The sequence below is a fragment of the Vigna umbellata genome, chromosome 7 (genome assembly GCF_029865625.1).
Source record: "Vigna umbellata cultivar VRB3 chromosome 7, Vumbellata_1.0, whole genome shotgun sequence".
In the NCBI taxonomy this organism is placed as follows: Eukaryota; Viridiplantae; Streptophyta; class Magnoliopsida; order Fabales; family Fabaceae; genus Vigna; species Vigna umbellata.
This window is the reverse complement of record NC_142171.1, coordinates 34,078,671-34,099,768: the sequence shown is the minus strand read 5'-3', so window position 1 is coordinate 34,099,768 and position 21,098 is coordinate 34,078,671. Positions and strand designations below refer to the sequence as shown.

General features: G+C 30.6%; 2 protein-coding genes across 2 annotated transcripts; both read right to left on the bottom strand.

Moving 5' to 3' along the window:
• Window positions 1-417: 417 nt before the first annotated feature.
• Window positions 418-1,382, bottom strand: LOC148195820 (uncharacterized). Its single transcript, XM_088095295.1, has 2 exons — window positions 1,272-1,382; window positions 418-1,155 (listed from the first exon to the last, which is right to left on the bottom strand). Exons 1-2 carry the CDS (start codon window positions 1,380-1,382, stop codon window positions 418-420), a joined length of 849 nt encoding a protein of 282 aa, XP_087951421.1.
• A 12,184-nt stretch (window positions 1,383-13,566) lies between these two features.
• LOC124848111 (dof zinc finger protein DOF5.7-like) lies at window positions 13,567-15,394 on the bottom strand. Its single transcript, XM_047326076.2, has one exon. It carries the CDS (start codon window positions 14,958-14,960, stop codon window positions 13,860-13,862), a length of 1,101 nt encoding a protein of 366 aa, XP_047182032.1. The 5' UTR covers window positions 14,961-15,394; the 3' UTR covers window positions 13,567-13,859.
• Between the last annotated feature and the right edge of the window lie 5,704 nt (window positions 15,395-21,098).

Sequence of the window (21,098 nt, the reverse complement as noted above, 5' to 3'; positions counted from 1 at the left end):
GCCTCCCGACTTGTTCCGAGCCGAGTTCGCAGGTCAAGGTATCCTCTTGTGTCAACTCTTTCCCTGAGAAACCTACGATTTGCTCGTTAAAAGGGGCGATGAGGACCTCAGATAGGTCCATCTTCTTGAAAGTGGACCAATATAAAATGTTGACCGAACTCCCCTGATCGACGAGAACCTTGCTGACATCATACCGAGCTATATTAGTAGTGATGACCATGGGATCATCATGATCAGGGTCGGGTGCATGGAAGTCTGCGTTCGTGAATGTGATATCAGGGATTGACCGAGGTTGTCGATCGACCATATGAACCGACTTTAACTGTCTAGATGCCGTTTCCTGGCGGAAGATGACACTCCCCCCAGCGAAACCACCCGATATTGTGTCGATTCAGCCTCGGACCGAACGCTCCCTCTCTATCCGTCGGGGCGGGCTGGGCGATCGCCTGCGGTGTCGGTCGTCTCTAGGAGGCGATCGTTCGGGACTCCGCCTAGAAGGATCCTTTCGGCAAGGAGTCGCGGCCCTAGTGGAGACTCTATCCTTGATATAATTCTGAGGTAGCCTGCACGTATGAGTCGCTTCAGTTCATCCTTCACCATGTTACATTCCTCCGTGTCATGCCCATGGTTCAGGTGGAACCGGCAGGTTTTGCTATTATCTGCGTTCTTGGGAGTAGCCTTTCGCCGTACGGTTAAGAGTTCGACGTGCAAGGCCTCTTCGAGCACTCTTGCTCTCGGGGCATTGAGGGTCGTATAACGATCATACTTAGACGTCCACCCCGACTCTTTCCGGGGTGCTCGATCTGATTTATAGTCGTTGGTCGATCGTTGGGCGGGTTTCTTTGCATCATGGTTGGAGGCATCCTGCTGCTGCTTCCTCCTAGAGTTCCGGAGATGCTCGATGCGGATCAATTTAGCAATTGTGGATTGCAGCTCTTCCATAGTTGCTGGAGGGTCAGCATACAATTGTTCCGCAAAATACCCCGGCCTCAAGCAGGACGGCAGATTGCTGATGATGAAGGTGTGACTGATATCCTTTACGCGCCGGGCCGTCTCGGTGTACCGTTGCATGAAAGCTTTCAGGGTTTCGTCCTTTTCCTGCTTGGTATTTACAAGCTCCGCCGCAATCATCGCCGGTTTTTTATTGGTCGCGTACTGCTTTCGGAATAGGGATTCGATTGTTGCGAAACAATCTACTGAATTCCGTGGAAGAGTATGGAACCATTTAGGGCTTCATCCTTAAGAGATAAGGAAAATGCTCTGCATATTACCGGGTCAGTGTCAGTATAGAATGCCATGGCATCTATAAAATTACGTAGGTGGTTGTCGGGATCGTCGGAACCATTGTAGCGTTCTAAGGCTGGGGGAGGTTTATCTGGCATATTCGCCTACATAATGGCCTCTGTGAACGGGAGCAGGTTGGTGAGGCGCATGGAAGTAGGCCCCTTCCTCCCCCCGCCAAAAGGATCAGATGCTCCTCCATGATGGCTTCCTTCGTTATCCTCCTGTCTGTTCGAGGTGGACAACTCTGGTGGTAGGCGTTGGGCCCTCAGTGCCGCCATCTCCTCCGCCTGCTTGCGCTGGATTTCTTGCTGCTCTCTTATAGTTTGTGCTTGTGCCTCAATCTGAGCCTGCAGCTGCTTGATCAATTCGCGAGTGTTGAAGTCTTCCATTGCTCCAGTGGTCGTTGTTGGGATAACAAATCTCGGGCCCCACGGTGGGCGCCAAAATGTTTCAGTAGGGATGTGGAGACCGAGATACCAACCTAACAAATCTGGACTGCTTCTTCTTGTGATGCCTATTACGGTGCTCTCTCTCTCTCTATACTCTGCTCTCTGAAGAAAGATGGGCTGGGTACCTGCAAAGGCACTCCGACGCTCAAGTCAAGAAAGGAATGCGTGATCGATCAGAAGAAGAATAATCTATGTCTTAATTTTCTTTAGGGAAAAAACGTACCTTTTTTCTGGTGTGCTTTGCATATTTAAAACAGGGAAATAAACCGTTTACTTGGAAATCCGGACAGTTACCGAAGTGGACTATTTGAAAGTTGTAACTGCTAAGTCGTGTTTGATACTGAGTCAATTACTTGCGTGATTCGTGGCGTTAGCTAATATTTGTAACTGCTTATTCTTAACTGCTGAACTGTTTACTATGATATCGCTCACTATATGTCGACCGTCGTATGTGTCGACATGAACATACGAGATGTCGTGCGAGCGATATATGTCGCGACGTCACTGTTTGGCTGTCGATCACCAAATGGTCGACATCACCAAATGGTCGACATCACCAAACGGTCGACATCACCAAGTGGTCGACATCACCAAGTGGTTGACATCAACATGTAATCGTGTGACATTACGACCGTAAGGGAGCTTTGTATTGCATACCCTTATTATTAGTTTTAACTGTCGCCAGGTCGCCCGGGTTACCGGTCGACCGTTGGTGAATTAGGTATCCTATAGTACAGGCTTCAAGGTGTTCAGTCTAAACGCTCATGGGTCAGTTCATTGAATTGACTCACTTTGTAAATAACGTTCGATCCTTTTAAATCTTGAGAAATATTATTGAACTCGGTCTCTTCCCAATCCCGATAGTAATTATCTCTCGGTTTTGATCTGTTATGGAACTGGAAACCTCTCGGTCTCAGTCCAAGTGTTCCGTCTCGTTAGGGGTTGAAGTTTTACGTTCGGTATTTGGTATCCTAAGGGATCTTCGTTAAAATTGAAGTTTGAAAATGAAAGATGATGGAATATGATGTAGATGAAATGAGTATGATTATGAAAGAGTATTTCGGGGAGGAATATCTCATGAATGGATATTGGAATTTGGTAAAGTATGAATGTGGGCATGCTAAGCTGGCAGTTCATCCTGATGTTCAGTGATTACTCGTTCTCACGTAGAGAAGAGTAAGTCATGTGTGGGAACGGTAGGAGGTCCTAGTCCTTATGGTTAATTTGGACAGATAGGACTAACCTCGGGTGGCAGTTGTTAAGGGTATCCCAGTTACTACATCACCCGGGTGCACGAACGTCGTAGCTACACAGAGTTCATACAGTCCGGACAGTCAGAGTCTAGTATTAGGCTTTGCATGAGAGAGTAATGAATTATCTTGTGTGATTGACTGTGTGAAATATATGTTGATACATGAATTAAATTGCATAAGCTTACCCTATGTTTCCTGTCTTGTCTGTTTTGTACGTTCGATTGTCTTTCTGTTGTAATGATCATCCATGTGGATGTGAGCATAAGAAGACGAGCTGCTGGAAGAAGCGCTGGAAGAAGAAAATCTAGTTGAGGTAGAAGTTAAGACTGAACAGTAGAACCGTTCGGTCAGTATATTAGTTTAGTTTTAAGATGATTGTTCGATCATCTTTTCCTTTTTCTTTTGTAGGACCGTCCGGTATAGCCTTTTGTAAACCGTTCGGTCGGTGTTAACTTATGTTTTTCGGTTTTAACTTTCTTGTCCTGTAAGGCCGTTCGGCCGCAAGCGTACATTCTCTATTAATGTAAGACTGATATGTAATATTATTCAATGTAATTATTCTATTATATAGTTTTATGTTGTATTTTTGGGATGTTACATTAATGGTATCAGAGCACTTTTGTTCCTTAAGAACATTGTAGGTTATAAGTGTAACAATCACGTTTAACATGGATGCATAGATATAAAGTTATCCAATAGCACAAAGTTGGTACACATAAATCATTATTAAAAAAACAGATGTTTAGTGTGGAAAAAATTGACATAACTAAGAAAAAAACCAACAATAAGTCATTATTAATATAATATTTGTGTTACATGCACATGCGACTCTAAAATCATAATTTAATCATAATTGCAAATTTATTAGCATTGATTTCTCAAGATTGATTCTAAGTTGCATAGACTTAGTTAACATATTCATCATTAATTTTTAAATTAAATTTTTAATTAAAGTCATTTATCGTTAGTTGAATTGATTTTAATGCATTTTAATTTTAAAATCTAATTTTAATATTAGATTAATTTGTGTCGAGTTAACCGATACTAATAACAATAGCTTTAAAAAAATACAATACTTTTATATATGTTCAACAAATATAAAAAAAAATACAATATGAAGATAAATATGGATGGACAAATGAGTACAAATGAAGGATATGAGGAGATGAAGGAGAAGAGAAAAAAAAGATAGAAGAAAGAGACGTGTGTGAATAAAACAATTGAGTGTGGATGAAAGAAATAAATATGAGTGAAGATGAAGAGTGCGGATACGAAAAAAGAAATTTGTGAGTAAAAAAAATTGTCATTTTGAAATCTAATAGTTTAAATTAAAATTAATTATAATTCATATTCATTCTCATGAACACACAAATTCATAATATATATATATATATATATATATATATATATATATATATATATATATATATATATATATATTAACGTTCGTTTAACGTATTTAACTTAAATAAATATAAATATTGAAAATAAATAAGAGCAACAAGCATGTTTAACATGATCCATAGATATAGAGTTATCCAATAGCACAAGGTTGATATACATAAATAATTATAAAAAATAGATATTTAATGTAGAAAAAATTGATACAATTAGAAAAAAAAAACCAACGGTTAAGTAATTATTAATATAATATTTGTGTTACATGTACACGCAACTCTAAAATCATAATTGCTAATTTATTACCATTGATTTCTAAAGATGGGTTCTAAGTTGCATAGACTTAGTTAACATATTCATCATTAATTTTTAAATTAAATTTTAATTAAATTCGTGTACCGTTAATTGAATTGATTTTAATGCATTTTAATTTTAAAATCTAATTTTAATATTAGATTAATTTGTGTCCAGTTAACCGATACTAATAACAATAACTTTAAAAAAAGTACAATACTTTTATATATGTTCAACAAATATAAAAAAATAAAAAAAATACAATATAGAGATAAATATGGATGGACAAATGAGTACAAATGAAGGATATGAGGAGATGAAGGAGACAAGGAAAAAAAAGATAGAAGAAAGAGATGTGTGTGAATAAAAATATTGAGTGTGGATGAAAGAAATAAATAGGAGTGAAGATGAAGAGTGTGGATACGAAAAAATAAATTTGTGAGTAAAAAAAATGGTCATCTTGAAATCTAGTAGTTTAGATTAAAAATTAATATATAATTCATATTCATTCTCATGAACACACACATTCATAATATATATATATATATATATATATATATATATATATATATATGGGGTTTGCTAACGCGTGTACGCCTGTTTTTCAGTTGGTACATTTTAGCAATGTGTATCGGATTTTAGTAGACAAAAATACCCTTATATATCATGGATTCTAAGTTTTAAGGTTAAGGGTATTTTAATAATTTTCATTCTCAAAACTTAAAAAAAAAAGAAACCCCCCAAACCCTTACTCACCTCTCTCATTCCTCTCAATCCTTTCTCTTTCATCTCTCTCACTCCAACCTTTTCTCTGTCATCCCTACTGTAGCCCCAATTGAAAAATCAAAAACACTTGCCTTTATACAATTTGCCTTTGTAAAGAGTTGAGTCATTGACATATTTACGTTCAGGCAAAGGTTCATTCAAGATCTCTTCAATTTCACCATCTTCATTAATCTCTCTAATTTCATAATCTGCATATGTTGAATCATCATCTCTAAAAAAACCCTCCAGGCCAATTACCAATTCTTTCGGATGTCATTATGCTTGTGAAAATTATATAAAATTATATAAGACAAAAATTATAAAAATCAAAACTCATTATAAAGTCATTTTTTGTAAGAAATTGTTTAACAACGAGTGTTTCTGATTTCTTCCAGGCTAATTACCAATTCCTTTGATGTAATTATGCTTTTGAAAATTAGATAAAATTAGATAAGACAAAAATTATAAAATAAAAACTCATTATAAAATCATTTTTTGTAAGAAATTGTTTAACCACAAGTATTTCTGATTTTTTCCAGGTCAATTACTATTCCTTTATGCTTGTGAAAATTGGATAAAATTATATAAGACAAAAATTATAAGATGAAAATTGATTATAAAATCATGTTTTTGTAAGATTGTTTAATCGGAAGTGTTTCTGATTTTTTCAATTGGGGCTACAGTAGGGATGACAGAGAAAAGATTGGAGTGAGAAAGATGAAAGAGAAAGGGTTGAGAGGAGGAATGAGAGAGGTGAGTAAGGGTTTCAGGGGTTTCTTTTTTTTTTTTTTTTGAAAATGAAAATTATTAAAATACCCTTGACCTTAAAACTTAGAATCCATGTATATAAGGATATTTTTGTCTACTAAAACCCGGTACGCATTGCTAAAATGTACCAACTGAAAAACAGGTGTACGCGCGTTAGCAAACCCATATATATATATATATATATATATATATATATATATATATATATATATATATATATATATATATATATATATATATAAACGTTTGTTTAACATACGTTAACTTAAATAAATATAAATATTGAAAATAAATAAGAGTAACATGTTTAACATGATCCATATAAATAGAGCTATCTAATAGCACAAGGTTGATATACATAAATCATTATAAAAAGTAGATATTTAGTGTAGAAAAAATTGACACAATTAGAAAAAAAAACCAACGGTTAAGTAATTATTAATATAATATTTGTGTTACATGTACATGCGACTCTAAAATCATAATTGCTAATTTATTAGCATTGATTTCTAAAGATCGGTTCTAAGTTGCATAGAGTTAGTTAACATATTCATCATTAATTTTTAAATTAAATTTTAATTAAATTCGTGTACCGTTAATTGAATCGACTTTAATGCATTTTAATTTTAAAATCTAATTTTAATATTGGATTAATTTGTGTCGAGTTAACCGATACTAATAACAATAACTTTAAAAAAAATACAATACTTTTATATATGTTCAACAAATATAAAAAAATAAAAAAAATACAATGCGGAGATAAATATGGATGGACAAATGAGTACAAATAAAGGATATGAGGAGATGAAGGAGACAAGAAAAAAAAAGATAGAAGAAAGAGATGTATGTGAATAAAACAATTGAGTGTGGATGAAAGAAATAAATAGGAGTGAAGATGAAGAGTGTGGACACGAAAAAATAAATTTGGGAGTAAAAAAAATTGTCATCTTGAAATCTAGTAGTTTAGATTAAAATTAATATATAATTCATATTCATTCTTAATGAACACACACAAATTCATAATATAATATATATATATATATTAACGTTCGTTTAACGTATGTTAACTTAAATAAATATAAATATTGAAAATAAATAAGAGCAACATGTTTAACATGATCCATAGATGTAGAGTTATCTAATAGCACAAGATTGATATACATAAATCATTATAAAAAATAGATATTTTGTGTAGAAAAAATTGACACAATTAGGAAAAAAGAAACCAACGATTAGTAATTATTAATATAATATTTATGTTACATGTACAAGCGACTCTAAAATCATAATTGCTAATTTATTAGTATTGATTTCTAAAGATCGGTTCTAAGTTGCATAGACTTAGTTAACATATTCATCATTAATTTTTAAATTAAATTTTAATTAAATTCGTGTACCGTTAATTGAATCAATTTTAATTTTAAAATATAATTTTAATATTGAATTAATTTGTGTCGAGTTAACCTATACTAATAACAATAACTTAAAAAAAATATCTCGTACAATACTTTTATACATGTTCAACAAATATAAAAAAATAAAAAAAAAATACAACTAATGAAGGAGATAAATATGAATGGACAAATGAGTACAAATGATGAATATGACCAGATGAAGGAGACATAAAAAAAATATAGATAAAGGAGATGTGTCTGAATAAAATTTTTTAGTGTAGATGAAAGAAATAAATATGAGTGAAGATGAAGAGTGTGGATTTGAAAAAAGAGATTTGTGAGTAAAAAAATTGTCATCTTAGAAATCTAATAGTTTAGGTTAAAAATTCATATTCATTGTCATGAATGCATACATATTTGTAATATATATATATATATATATATATATATATATATATATATATATATATATATATATATTAACGCTTCTTACATTAACTTAAATAAATATAAATATTAAAAATAAAAAAGATGATATGATCTTGAAGAATTTCTTTATAATTTTATTTTTTAAATAAATATATGAATTCGATACAAAATGAGATTTCTTTTTGTAATAATTTTTTGGGATTTTGAGTTATAAGAACTTAATTTTGTTCTTATTAGATAGTCTGAATTAATTAACCACATGACTTATATTTTATATTTTCATCTTTTTTGAGTGTAACTTCAATACCATTTCTCAAACTAAATATAGAAATGATCTCTTCTTAGTTTTCTCATTAGATGATATTGTAGGTACTATAGTACTAAAAATGTCTATTAACTTAATACGAATAACAACACAAATTATTTGTTGATAAATTTATTTCACAAATGAAAAGAAAATTCAAAGAGAATTTTGTGGAGAAAAAAATGAAAAAAAAAAGAAGAAGAACAAAGGTATAAATAAAGATAAAGAAAAAATGTTTGATGAATATTGAAAAAAACATCAAATTTTGATTAAAGAAGATGGAGAAAAAGAAAGAGAAATAAATTAAGGAAAAAAAGTTGAGAGAGAAATAATTAAAGAAAATGAGAAATTTGAGAGGAGTTGTGAGAGAATGAAAAAAAAATGAGTTGAGAAAGAAATTAAAGAAAAGGAGTTAAAAGAGAAAGAAATTGAAGAGATGATATGATCTTTATCACTCTGATACCTCTGAAGCAAATTCATCATCAACTTTCTAAAGTTAAGGAAAGAAGACAAGTATAGACAAAAATAAAATTGGTATAACTTAAAGCATCTACTAAAGCATTTCAAAAGTAACATACTTTATTTGCTCCATAATACATTTCATGCAAACAATAATCTGTATAACATCATCGACTTTCTGAAGTTATGGATAGAAGACAGGTATAGACAAATTGGTGTTTATAGGTTATAGGCTACATAAATAAAAAGTATTGTGTTGCTTTAAGAGAATGTCAGAATAATTATAGTACAAATCATGAGTTACGTATGCCATTTATTCAATGAAAAGCTTTCAAAATCAAAAATTAGATTTGATAAAATTTACTTTATAAAGTTTATAGGAAGAAGACATATTTAGACTTTATATGTTATAAAGTTACATTACTTTGAAGAAAACAACACAATCTGAATATAAAATTCATATAATCAAATTAAACAACTATATAATATTTAAATGGTGACATATGTGATCCGCTCAATCATATATTTTCTAACAAAAGGTATGTTATGTAACTAGACTTCCTAAAGTTTATGATAGAAACATTGCTAAATAAAAAATAAAATTGGTTTTCATACATTAGGTCACATAAATGCATAAATGTGTTATTTTGAGATAACACAAAAAAACTGTTCTACATTTTAAAAGCAACACAAGTAAACGCTCCATGACACCTTTTGAGCAAATAATAATTTGTGTAACTTCAACCTTCGAAGTTAAGGAAGGAAAACCATTAGATACAAAATAATTTGCACGTAACACAAAGATTGTATTTCAAAATAACATATGTAATTTGTCCTACAATACCTTTCCGGCAAAATAAAATAAAATTGTACATTAACTTTTTTAAATTATAAAAACAAGACAAGTAAAAGTAAGAATAAATTTACTGTTGACATGTTAAGCTACATAAATGAAAATATATATTTTTTTATAAGAGAATAATGAAGAACAAATTATTAGTGACTATCTCATTCATTTGATTATATGTTTTCAAAATAAAAATAAGTTAGGTAACATTTATTTTCTAAAGTTTACGAAAAGAAGACATGATTAGTGTTTGTTTATCACAAATTTTCATTACTTTGAAGTAATAACACACTTAGTATAATATAGTTCATATATTCAAACAAAACAAAATTAAAATATTTCAAGAGTGACATATGATTTGTTTAATGATTCACACAAAAAGTAAGTTGTGTAACATTTATTTCCTAATATGGCGAAAACATAGATAAATTAAAATAAGTTTGTTCTTCATATATTAGATATCACTTAATGCATAATTGTTTTAGTTAAAAATAATATATATATATATATATATATATATATATATATATATATATATATATATATATATATAACTTGTTTCATGATTTCTTTCAGGTAAACAATAATTTGTGTAGAAAGAATAATAAATTTAGTGTTCATATTAGATTACATAAATGAAAAAAAAAAGTTATTTCAGATAATAGTGTAAAACAATTATACGAGATTTCAAGAATGACGTTCATCATTCATGAGTTTCAGTACGAGTAATGGTGTTTGAGATTAAAGACATGGTTAAATAAATAATTTAATTAATAAATATTAACGTATAAGTATGCTGTCCAATAATTAAAAAAAAGGAGATTATTTTTTTCCAAATAAATTATGAAATATGTATACAAATTATCTTATCTAAATATAAATAAAAATAAGTTATGTGCAAACCCTTAATTATTTTAATAAGATAACTATAGACCATTTATAATTTATTGCAAAGCTCATGTTAAACAAATAGGTCTGAATTCTCTTATTGATCATTTTGGTACTTTATTAAAAGATATGATTACTGAAGAAAGAAAGAAAGAAAAACACAAACCAGTTATTTTCTTAGAAAGAGTATTTTGTAAATTAAACTCAAGGTTCATGTGACCGTAAATCAAACCCAAGTTTCGTGGTTGATGGACTATATAATTAGAAGGGTTATATCACAGTAGAAGGAGAAGAGAGAGAAAGAGAAGTGAATGAAAAATGGAAAGAAGCAGGTGGAGAACTGGTCACCAAATGAAATGATGAAGTTGGCGAGATGGTGGAAATTGTCTTGTCGGGTTTCAGTCCCCTTGCTCCAAAATTCAGATCCAGTGGAAGAAGACAAATCCGTGACAGAGACGAAAGCTTTGTTCTCCTTCTTATATTGTGGATGGTGAACGAAAGATAAACAGATATATAGATGGGGTTCTTATCTAAGGAAAGAACAAGAGTGAGATATTTTAGCTGGTTGAGGATGCATGATGATGATGATGTTTTGCATACTGGGGCAAGTTTTATACGTATGTTGATGCTTGTCCTTGATCTTCAACGCATATCTGTAGGCATAGCTTCAACTATGCTTATGTAGAATCTTAATGAAAAACAAGATGAAGTAGAAGAATATAAAATGATTAAGGAAACAAGAATACTGGCAGTGTTTGTTTGTGGTCATACATATGATTGCTTGCAGTTGGGTAGTGGGGGAACTATCAAGTGATCAAAGATGGTGGGGCCAAAGTTTCGGTGTAGGAATCATGAGAAGTTGAGAACAGAGAGTTTATCTGGGATGTAGATAAATGCGTATGTCATGAGTTTCTTGCAGTTTTGTAAGTTGTAAAATGACAGTTTGAGCCACCATCAGAGTTCAACAAAAAGAAGAGTTTCTATCTGCAACTGTCACGTTAATCACGCGCCTTCATGTCAATGTTTTATAGTTTATCTTTCTTGCCGTGTTCCATGAGTCACTGAATCTTCATATATGGAAACAAACACTTACAGAAGTAATGTATACTTGTGTGGCCACTCCTTCTAAGTTCTTCACACATTCACGCACAAATATTTATGAGACCTGTTGGTTATATACAACAAATTGAATCATCATTTTCACAAAAGACGATAAATTATTATAAAATAAAATATCTGATAAATGATTAATGTGACAGGTAAAAGGGAAAATATTATAAGAAAATACTGGATGTATTATATGTATATTCATTCTAATGTATTATTTGTTACAGCAAATATTTATTAATAGGGAAAAGGGGTTTTTAATCAGAAAGGAAGTGTACGGAGAATTAAGAAATTATAAAAGTAGGAAAAAGAAAAAGTCACCTATGCAGATTCAGAGAGGGAATATATTTGTTCTGATGGAGGCAAAGGGGTTGCAACCAAAGTGACCTTTCCTACTGAATCATGAGGAAAGGGAATGTTGCTATTATATATATATATATATATATATATATATATATATATATATATATATATATATATATATATATATATATATATTAACTTGTCTAACCATGATGATTGATTAATGCTACTCGTGTTATAGTTGCCTTTTTATTTATTTTAAAATTGGTAAAATGAGGACACAATCTACAAATCATGACGTTAAGAACATACCAAGAATATATCAATAGAGACTAGCCCAAAAGATTAATCAGAAGATGGAAGTTAATCTCTGACCGTGTTTAGAACGGAAAGGAAAGACTCATTTTCTTTATATGTGGAAACATAAATGTATTACATAACTTTGTGAGACAATTTTAACTAAATAAGGTTATAAAACAGTTTGGAAAGTGTTTTATTTGCATGGTGGCACAACATATACGAGATTATATGATATATGAAGGGATAAAAAAACAACGTCAATCTAGTCTTTTAAGCATTAGTGGGGTCTGTTTTTTCCGCTCAAATAGTGAAAGTAAGAAATAAAGATGAGACCGGAAGCAAGGAAAAGCAATTCTTCAATTCCTACTTTGCTTTGCTTTCTCTTTCCCATTCTATGACATGATGCAGAATTGCAATGAGAGTTGATGCTCAGTGGCATTTAGCACGGATTTGAGGGCTCACTCTCCAAAAATCATAAAGCTAATAAACAAAAAAAAAACCTAAGCTTTAGATGCCACATTTTTCTCTCTCTAGCTCATTCAAACGTTGACAGTGTTTCATTAACATACTTTCAAACAACCCTTTTTCAGACACCAAATCACACCACACTGTAACTAATTATTGCAAAAGAACCGAGTAACATAGAAATATAGAGGAAAATTAATGTATGTGTATATTTAGAGAGAGAGAGAGTGCAGGCTACAAACAGGGCCTTGATATTGCAGACTAATTTACTATCGCAAAGGCTATATGCCAGTCACTGCCACAATGTTGTGTTTTATTGTGTATTTTGCATTGATCAGTAACTGAAGGAACCTGAGACTCAGCTCTCTGATAATGGCCACAGTGGTTATGAGTTGGTTCTTTTTTATTAACCAAATACGTGAAAAAACAGAAAATCAAAGGTAGTATCATAGCATTAAAGTTCCCCGATATTAATCAACAACAGTCCAAAAACCCTTCACGTATCCCACAAAAAATATCGAGGGAAACGGTAATCTTATCACCGACCTCCTGAGAAAAATGCTATGTAAAGACAAAACTACAGTTCATCAAATTGATCAATACCAGACTTCAATTTAATTCCTCTAGAAACAATTAATTTTTTTGTGAGCACATTCTCGATTATCAAGAAACAAATTATAATGACAGCTCAATTTCTAAATCTTCTGTTGAAGGTGTACTTGAAGTGTATGTAATAAGCAAGAGAATCGGCCATTGCTTGATAAATGTAGAGACTGTCACGACGCGTATAAATCGGCAAAATTAACGAGCGAGATATATCTAATATTCAATATATTGAGTAAAAACTGAGACATTTATTTTGAACAACAACTATTTCAATTGATATGAGTATATATGAACACATAGTTATGTTCTTACAGTTCTTAAATTTAACTATCCTTTCTGTTACATATATGATATATGATATGATATGATATGATGATTTGAAGGAAACATAAAGAAAACTACCTAATTAAGAAATTAAAACATGCAACTAAGGGATTTTAGACAATTATAGATTTGTCCTATCTACTAATCATAGCTTCTTCCTTCTCCTTTCAAGATTGAAAAAAGGCAGTTCTACCTCCAACTCTAAGTCCTCCTTGGTCAAATCTAGGGCAAAGCGGTGTATGGTTGCTGCTGCAAATCTCCCCAGGCAAGGGAACCAGTCCAGCTGTTGTTGTTGTTTGCATCGTTGCTAATGTGGTTAACATTGGCACCGCCATTGCTTGTTGAAGGAGACACTGAGGGAAAGGAATTCCCAAAGAACCATTCAGTGGATGCTGCAGTAACTGTCTCCCCACATGGACCACCATTTATGGAACTGCCAGCTGGCAAGTTCTCTGGCTTCGAAATCGCAAGGTTCTGAAACGAAACCGGTTGTAGCAGCTTCTGATTCCCAAACCCATTCAGGGCAGCGCTGCTCTCACCTTTCTGGCTGTCCCCACCGAACATCATTGTCGCCATGCGCTGCTGCTGCAGCTTCAGGTGCAAGTCCTGGTTGATGTTGCTCAGCGACTCAATTGAAGAAGCAAGGTTGCTGTGAACGTTCATGGCTTCCATGGTCTGAAGGGTTTGCATTGCACTGTTCAATGGATCAGAGAGTGAGGCCCTTTCTGACCTACGTAGAGCCCAGAGGTCAGGGTTGGGCGGAACGAGACCCAAGAGAGGGTTTGAAACAGCAGCAGGGGGGTCAAGCTGGAAGGCAGACAAAGCAGAAAGAGAACTGGTGGAAGATGATGGAACGTCCCCAAAAGAAGAGAACTGGTTGAACACCCCAGTGGGGGGTGTTGGGAGGTGGTGTTGAGTGTTGAAAGTAGTGAGCCTGGAGGGAAAGGGTATCCCTCCGAGGTTGAAGTCAACGGAAGGAGGAACTGAGAGACCATGAAAATTGAAGTCTTTAGGGTCACAGGAGAGTCTGGAGGAGGAGGAAGAGGAAGCGGAGGAAGAAGGTTTCACCTTTTTGTTCTTCCTGCAACCCCCTCCTATCGGGACGTTGCGCAAGGCACCCCCGTTGGTCCAGTACCTCCTGCAGGTCTTGCAGAAGTGCCTGGGCTGTGTGAGGCTGTAGTTGTTGTAGTAGCAGAACTTGGTGTTTGGTGAGTCACATCTCGGGCACTTCACACCTTGTTCCGGTGGCGGCCTCGTCGTTTTGCGGCCCTCAGTGAGCTCATGGTCTTTCGGTGTTGGTGGCATGCCTTCTGGTGGTACCATTGAAGGAAGAGAGAGAAAAAAGAAGGATAGGTATGCAGGTATATATGTATATATATATGTAGAGAGAGAGAGAAAGAGAAAGAGAGAGAGAGAGAGAGAGAGAGAGAGAGAGAGAGAGAGAAAGAGAGAGCTGTGGGGGGTGGGAAAGGTTAGATGAGCTTGAGTTTCAATTGAATGATTTCATGCAGGGTGGAAGAAGAAGAGGGGCTTGAATGTTGATGGGGGCTTGTGATCCTCATCAAAGAGAGTGATTGAGAATTGGTATGTGAGTGAATGAGGTGGGTGAAGTGGGCTTTTAAAGGTATCAGGAAATGGAGAAAGGCATAGGTTTAGACAAATGTATATGCAAGGGAGGAGACAGATCTCACTGGAAAGAGGATATCGTGTATATTGAGGAGAGAGAAACAGACAAGATTTAGAGAGAGAAAGTAAACGAGAGAAACGTAGGCAGATGATGCAAACTGTTTTGGCAGTGTAAAATTAGATCCACCACTTCTACTATAAACAAAAATTAGCCACAATTTTAGCTGCTCTTCATTTTAATCATATTGGAATTTGTTCAATAATCTCAACATAATACTTACTTCCTCCCACAGTTTTTATATTACCACTTTTTTTCTTTCTTTTCCATACCACTCATTTTCTTTCACTACTCTCCTTCTCTTTTTCTGCTCTTTTAATGGGAAAATTTGCTGTAAAACTATCACTTAACAAACACTAATAATTGTGGTCAACTAAACATTCAAGTCACAAGTAAAACCACAACCTCATAAGCTTAATCAACATGTGTTAGCACCTGTTTTAAGAGCCACAACATTAATTAGGATGTAAGAAAAAATAATTTTACTAATTGAGATTATAACAATACACTTATATCGTGATTTCCAAAGTAATCCTTTAATAAAATATAACATTTATTGATTCTTTTAATCACCATATTAAAGACTTCAATTAACGACACAATTTAATAAATACTTGGAAAAAAAAATTATTCCAGAGCTACCATTTAATAAATACTTGGAAAAAACTATTCCTTTTAATCATTTTTATACGTCAAAGAAATTAAGTCCTATTTCTCAAGGCAACATTCTTTTATGGCTAATGATAAATAGTGTATTCACTTATGATCTGAATACATTTCTATGTTAGTGTAAATATGTTGGTACGAATTGTAATTTTTTATTTTCATAATGACTAATATATAATTTGAACTTGTCATATGATTTTTCTTTTCAATGTAAAAAAACTTTAGATCAAAATTAAACTATTCAAAAGTGGAATAAAATGAAATAAAAAAACGCGTGTTTAGATGGCAGGTAAAAAAAAGCTGTCTGTATAACCCAATCTAATACAACATAATTTCTTTTGTCTTTTTAATAATTATAATTAATGTGTAACTAAATCTAATACAACATGTTTTTACATCTGTTTTTTTATGAATTATAACGTAAAAAACAATCAAAACATGCGTTTTTTAAAAGAAAACAAATACATTATAAGTGATTCCAAGTTCCAAATTATTAAACATATCTTGTTGTATAATTAGTAACTGCAGCTTTCTTTCTCAGGACTCAATTAAAGAAAAAGGAAAAAGAAAAAAACATTTTCATCTCACTCCAAGACATATGTCTAACAACAAACTTTTTGGTCGTCATAGGTGTCCTTACTTTCTCATTTAAGTTACTTATACCTTGATTTTGAACCTTTTTGTTTGAATATAATTGGCAAATTTTGAGCCACATATACTTTTGTGGACCAAAAATATCATTCTTAATCACTTTAAATACTTTTCAAAATTAATTTATCCACCTTAATTATCTATAATTAAAACTTAAAAGCACCTTGAGCAACTCAACCTGTAGCATACATAGGAATAAATTTGAGGCATAAACTGTTAAATTTAAGGAATCAAGCTAAATCTTTGGTAAATAGTCTCAAAACCAATAGTTTATGTTTTTAAGTTTCAGATTTTCTGTTTATTTTTAATTTTCTATTCATTATATTTATTGTTTTTGTATTTTTTATTTTACAAAGAGTGCATACACTTCCTTGTAGTGAGAATTTTCTTTTAATTTTCACCATATTTAATGCATTTATTTATCTAACTTAGTATATTTGTTCTTTTCTAAATTTGTTACTACATGATTCATCTTATTTATTACTTTCTTTGTTTTTCTTTTTCTTCAATCATGTCATTGGTATTTCTCATATTTGGTAAACTTAATGGGGTGTGAAATTAATTTCTTTTGAAAAAAAACTAGAGTGATGGTAATTTATGTTTAATAATACATAGATGAAACATAACCAATTTTCCTATGTTCTCTTTTATAATAAAATTCATAATTATAAAAGAACTACACACTACACACTTGTAATACATTTTTTAGTTCATTTACATGTCCATAAAATAATCTATTTTGAAAGAGATGCACATACAAGGCTTTTTGAAAAATTATTTGATTTGCAAGATGGTGCATGAGCTTGCATATCATAGCAATGTGTAATTTACAATATTGTTAATACAATAATATAAAGAAATTAAAAATGGTTTTATTAAGAAATGATTAATTACAAATACAAATTTTAAGTTTGAAGTGAACAGCATTAAAGGGTAGGAAAGAAGTGAAGGAGTAAAAGGAGCACAACAGTGGGCGCTCTGCACACTGCCAGCACCTTGTCTATTTCTTTCCTTGAAACGTCCCTTTAGAAGTAAAGATTACTTTTTAACTTATTTTGAAGAGTCCAGAAAAAGCTTACACGTGTTATATTTCATACGCTGCTTCATTTCACGGATCGTTAACTCTTTGGTTAATTCTTGTAATTGGTGGTCTCATTTGGGTTGCAGTACATGCTTAGTCACAACTTCAATCCTTTTCTTTCTCACTCAATTCAACACCAATTAAGCAAAGTTTTATAAAGTCGTCTTCTGAAAATAAAGTTTGACTCTGAAAATGAAAGAAAGAAGGTGAAAAGTGAATTTCTTTGGAGTAAAAACAAGAGAAAAAAAAATGAGAGGAAAATTTGTAATAGATTTAACTGTGTCTTAATAATTTTAGTTGTATATTAACGTAGTTAGAAAATAATTTATAAAATAATTTAATGTAAAATGTAAAATTGTGAAAATGTAAAATTGTGAAAATGTAAATTAAAGTTAAAGCTAAATTTAATTATTATATATTACATATAAATTTTAAAATATATGATAAATTCTTTTAAAATTTAATTAATCAATTTTTTCTTATAAAATTAGTTATCAAACCTTAAAATAAGTTATTTTATAAGATATTAAATTTAAATTATTTATTATATCATTATTTTAAAATAAATATTTTATTATATTTATTTAAATATAATTAATTGTTTTCAAATATATAACTTACACACATTTGATTATATATTTTGTGAGAATTAATTACATTTTGTAACATGCAACTTTTGTTTTTGTCTTTCTTTCTTGGCTGTAAAGAAGAAAATGTTTTAAAAAAAATTATTATTAATTTCTGTGTAGATTTGTTTGAAATATGAGCTTGTCATGTTTTTCTTCTTTTCAGAGTTGGATACAATATTATATCACTAAATGTTACGTTTGTATGATACTGGCGAAAAACAGAAATGGAGTTTGTCAAAGTTTGCTTAGATTATCTGATTTGTATGGATTTGAATAGCCAGATATGGAAGATTAATATGTTTTAGGTATTTAAGTAAGGGAAAATAATAAAGGTGAAAATCACGTCAATCTATGTTAAATTATTGGAATAATTTTTCTTTTGAATTGTGTTTTTTTCCCCTTCTAGATAACTAGATCTTAATTTAAAATAATTTATCATCAATTTAAATTATTAGTTAATTAATTGAAAATAATCACCAACATTTTATTTTAACTTAATTTATACAAAACGTATATAAAACTCATATTTTATACATATATTAGACAAGTCTATTAATATACATCATACGAGTATGATTAGATGAATCTTATATATTATACAATAATTAAATGAGTTTACTAATAGACATTAAACGAGTCTAACTATGCACTGATTAGACCAATATAGAAATAAAATGTTAAATAAATTATTTCATACATTGATTGCACGAGTCTAAAAATATCTATTAGGTGATTTTGTTCATATATTAATTAAACAAGTTTTACAATACACATTAGATGAGTTTATGTATATACTTATTAAATGAGTCTAGCAATTATATTAGATAAGTTTGTTTATAAAGATATTATAAAAGTCTATTAATACAAATTAAACAACTTTATCTGTTTTTTGATTTGAGAGCATTTTACAATACACATTAAATAAGTTTGTCCATACACATTATATGAGTATAGCAATACACATTAAGTGAACATGTCCTTATACTGATTAGATGAATCTAGCATTAAATATTAAATGAATTTGTTAATACATTAATTAGACAAGTTTAACGATATACATTAAATTTATATATTAATATACTAATTTGTATTTATAACGAATATACTTTACATATTTTTGCATATTTTATCATTTATATATTTAGAAAATTTACTCACACTCGTTCACATGCTATATCATTTGTAGTTTTACAAAACCAAATCTTCACATTATATATATATATATATATATATATATATATATATATATATATATATATATATATATATATATATATTAATTATCTAATCTTATAAATAAATTTTCACATGACTCTATCTAAAATTTATAAATTTAAGTACAAATTTAAAAGTATTGCTATTTTATTCCTCATCAACTTCTAAATATCTTTTTAATATAACATATATTTACTAATATAAAAATTACACACAAATAAATATCAAATGTAATCACTGAGTTAGCTAACTTTAGCTATGAAATTCGTAATGAATTTGATTTTTTTCTTTCAAAACTTGAAAATCAGTTTAATTTTTTAAATATTTGAAAAATAATTTAAATTATTAAGTATTTAATTTGAGAAATTAAAGTAATTTTAAAAAAAAATTTAAATGACTAAAAACTAAATTAAAGAAACTAAAATGATTATTTTTTAAAAAAATTTAAGAAACTTAGAAGTTTTTATTTTCAAATTTAAGAAAAAATAATTCTCAAATTTAAAAACTAAAAGCAAATTTGCTCTTAGTATTAAGTATCAAATTCATACTTTAACTATAAACATTATTTTAAATATATTTTTCGTTTTAAACTACTTGTAAAAATTGTATTTTATTTTTAAATTAGATTATGTATATTTTATTCTTGTAAAATATTTTCTATATAAGGAAGAAAAAATGATAGTAAAATATAATATAAGTTTCAAGTATTGATTTTTAAAGATAGTTAAAATAATTTGAATAAAATAGAAGATAGATAAATTTAATTTAGAATTGAAGCATAATTTATAAAAGTAATTAAAAAGTATTAAGAAAAGAGAAAAGAAAAAGATTTGAAAGTGAAGAGGGTGGTTGATGTTTACGTTGTATAGTTGAGTCTGACATAATGGAAGGAAGTACAAATGTGAAGGGTTGTCTTTAACGGTTGTGATGAACCATTAATCTGTCTGTCTTGTTGTAGCTTAGTTGATAGAAGACAGTACCTTTCTGGGAACCAGGGAGGGACAACCATACCATACATACATCCATGTCATAAGAGAAAGAAAAATAAAGATATTTACTTTCAGATCGCCATGCATGCATCAGTGATTCACCTGCCATGTTACATAGTTTCAGTTGCACAATTCTTTAGGACACCTCTGTCACCTACCTATCTCCAAAAGGATCTTATCAGTACATATCATTAAATTAAATGCCTCAATAATATATCAGGGTATGGTGCCACATTTTCTTTTGCAACAACTTTTAAAGAAACAAATCTAATCATTTTTTTTTTATTTTATATTTGATTACGTACAAGTGTATATAAAAGTTATTTTTAATTTATTAATAAACTACCTAGGTTTTCATATCTTTTACTTTAAAGCTAGGTTAAAAAAGAAAAAAAAAAGCTTCACTAAATCATGTTGATTGATATTAGAGATTTTAGTTTTAGGTCTTTAACTCTCGTAACAATAAAATGTTTTTTCTTATTATGTAAAAGTCTTAAAATAATATAACCTGACGTGATCTATACAATGTAGTATAAACCGAAAATA

Bases quoted from the DNA above. Each gene is read 5' to 3' on its own strand.
- LOC124848111 (XM_047326076.2), bottom strand. From the start codon at position 14,960: ATGGTACCACCAGAAGGCATGCCACCAACACCGAAAGACCATGAGCTC.
- LOC148195820 (XM_088095295.1), bottom strand. From the start codon at position 1,382: ATGCCAGATAAACCTCCCCCAGCCTTAGAACGCTACAATGGTTCCGAC. The intron at 1,156-1,271 runs GTAATATGCAGA...TTCCGAAAGCAG, and splicing joins TCTATACTGACACTGACCCG to TACGCGACCAATAAAAAACC.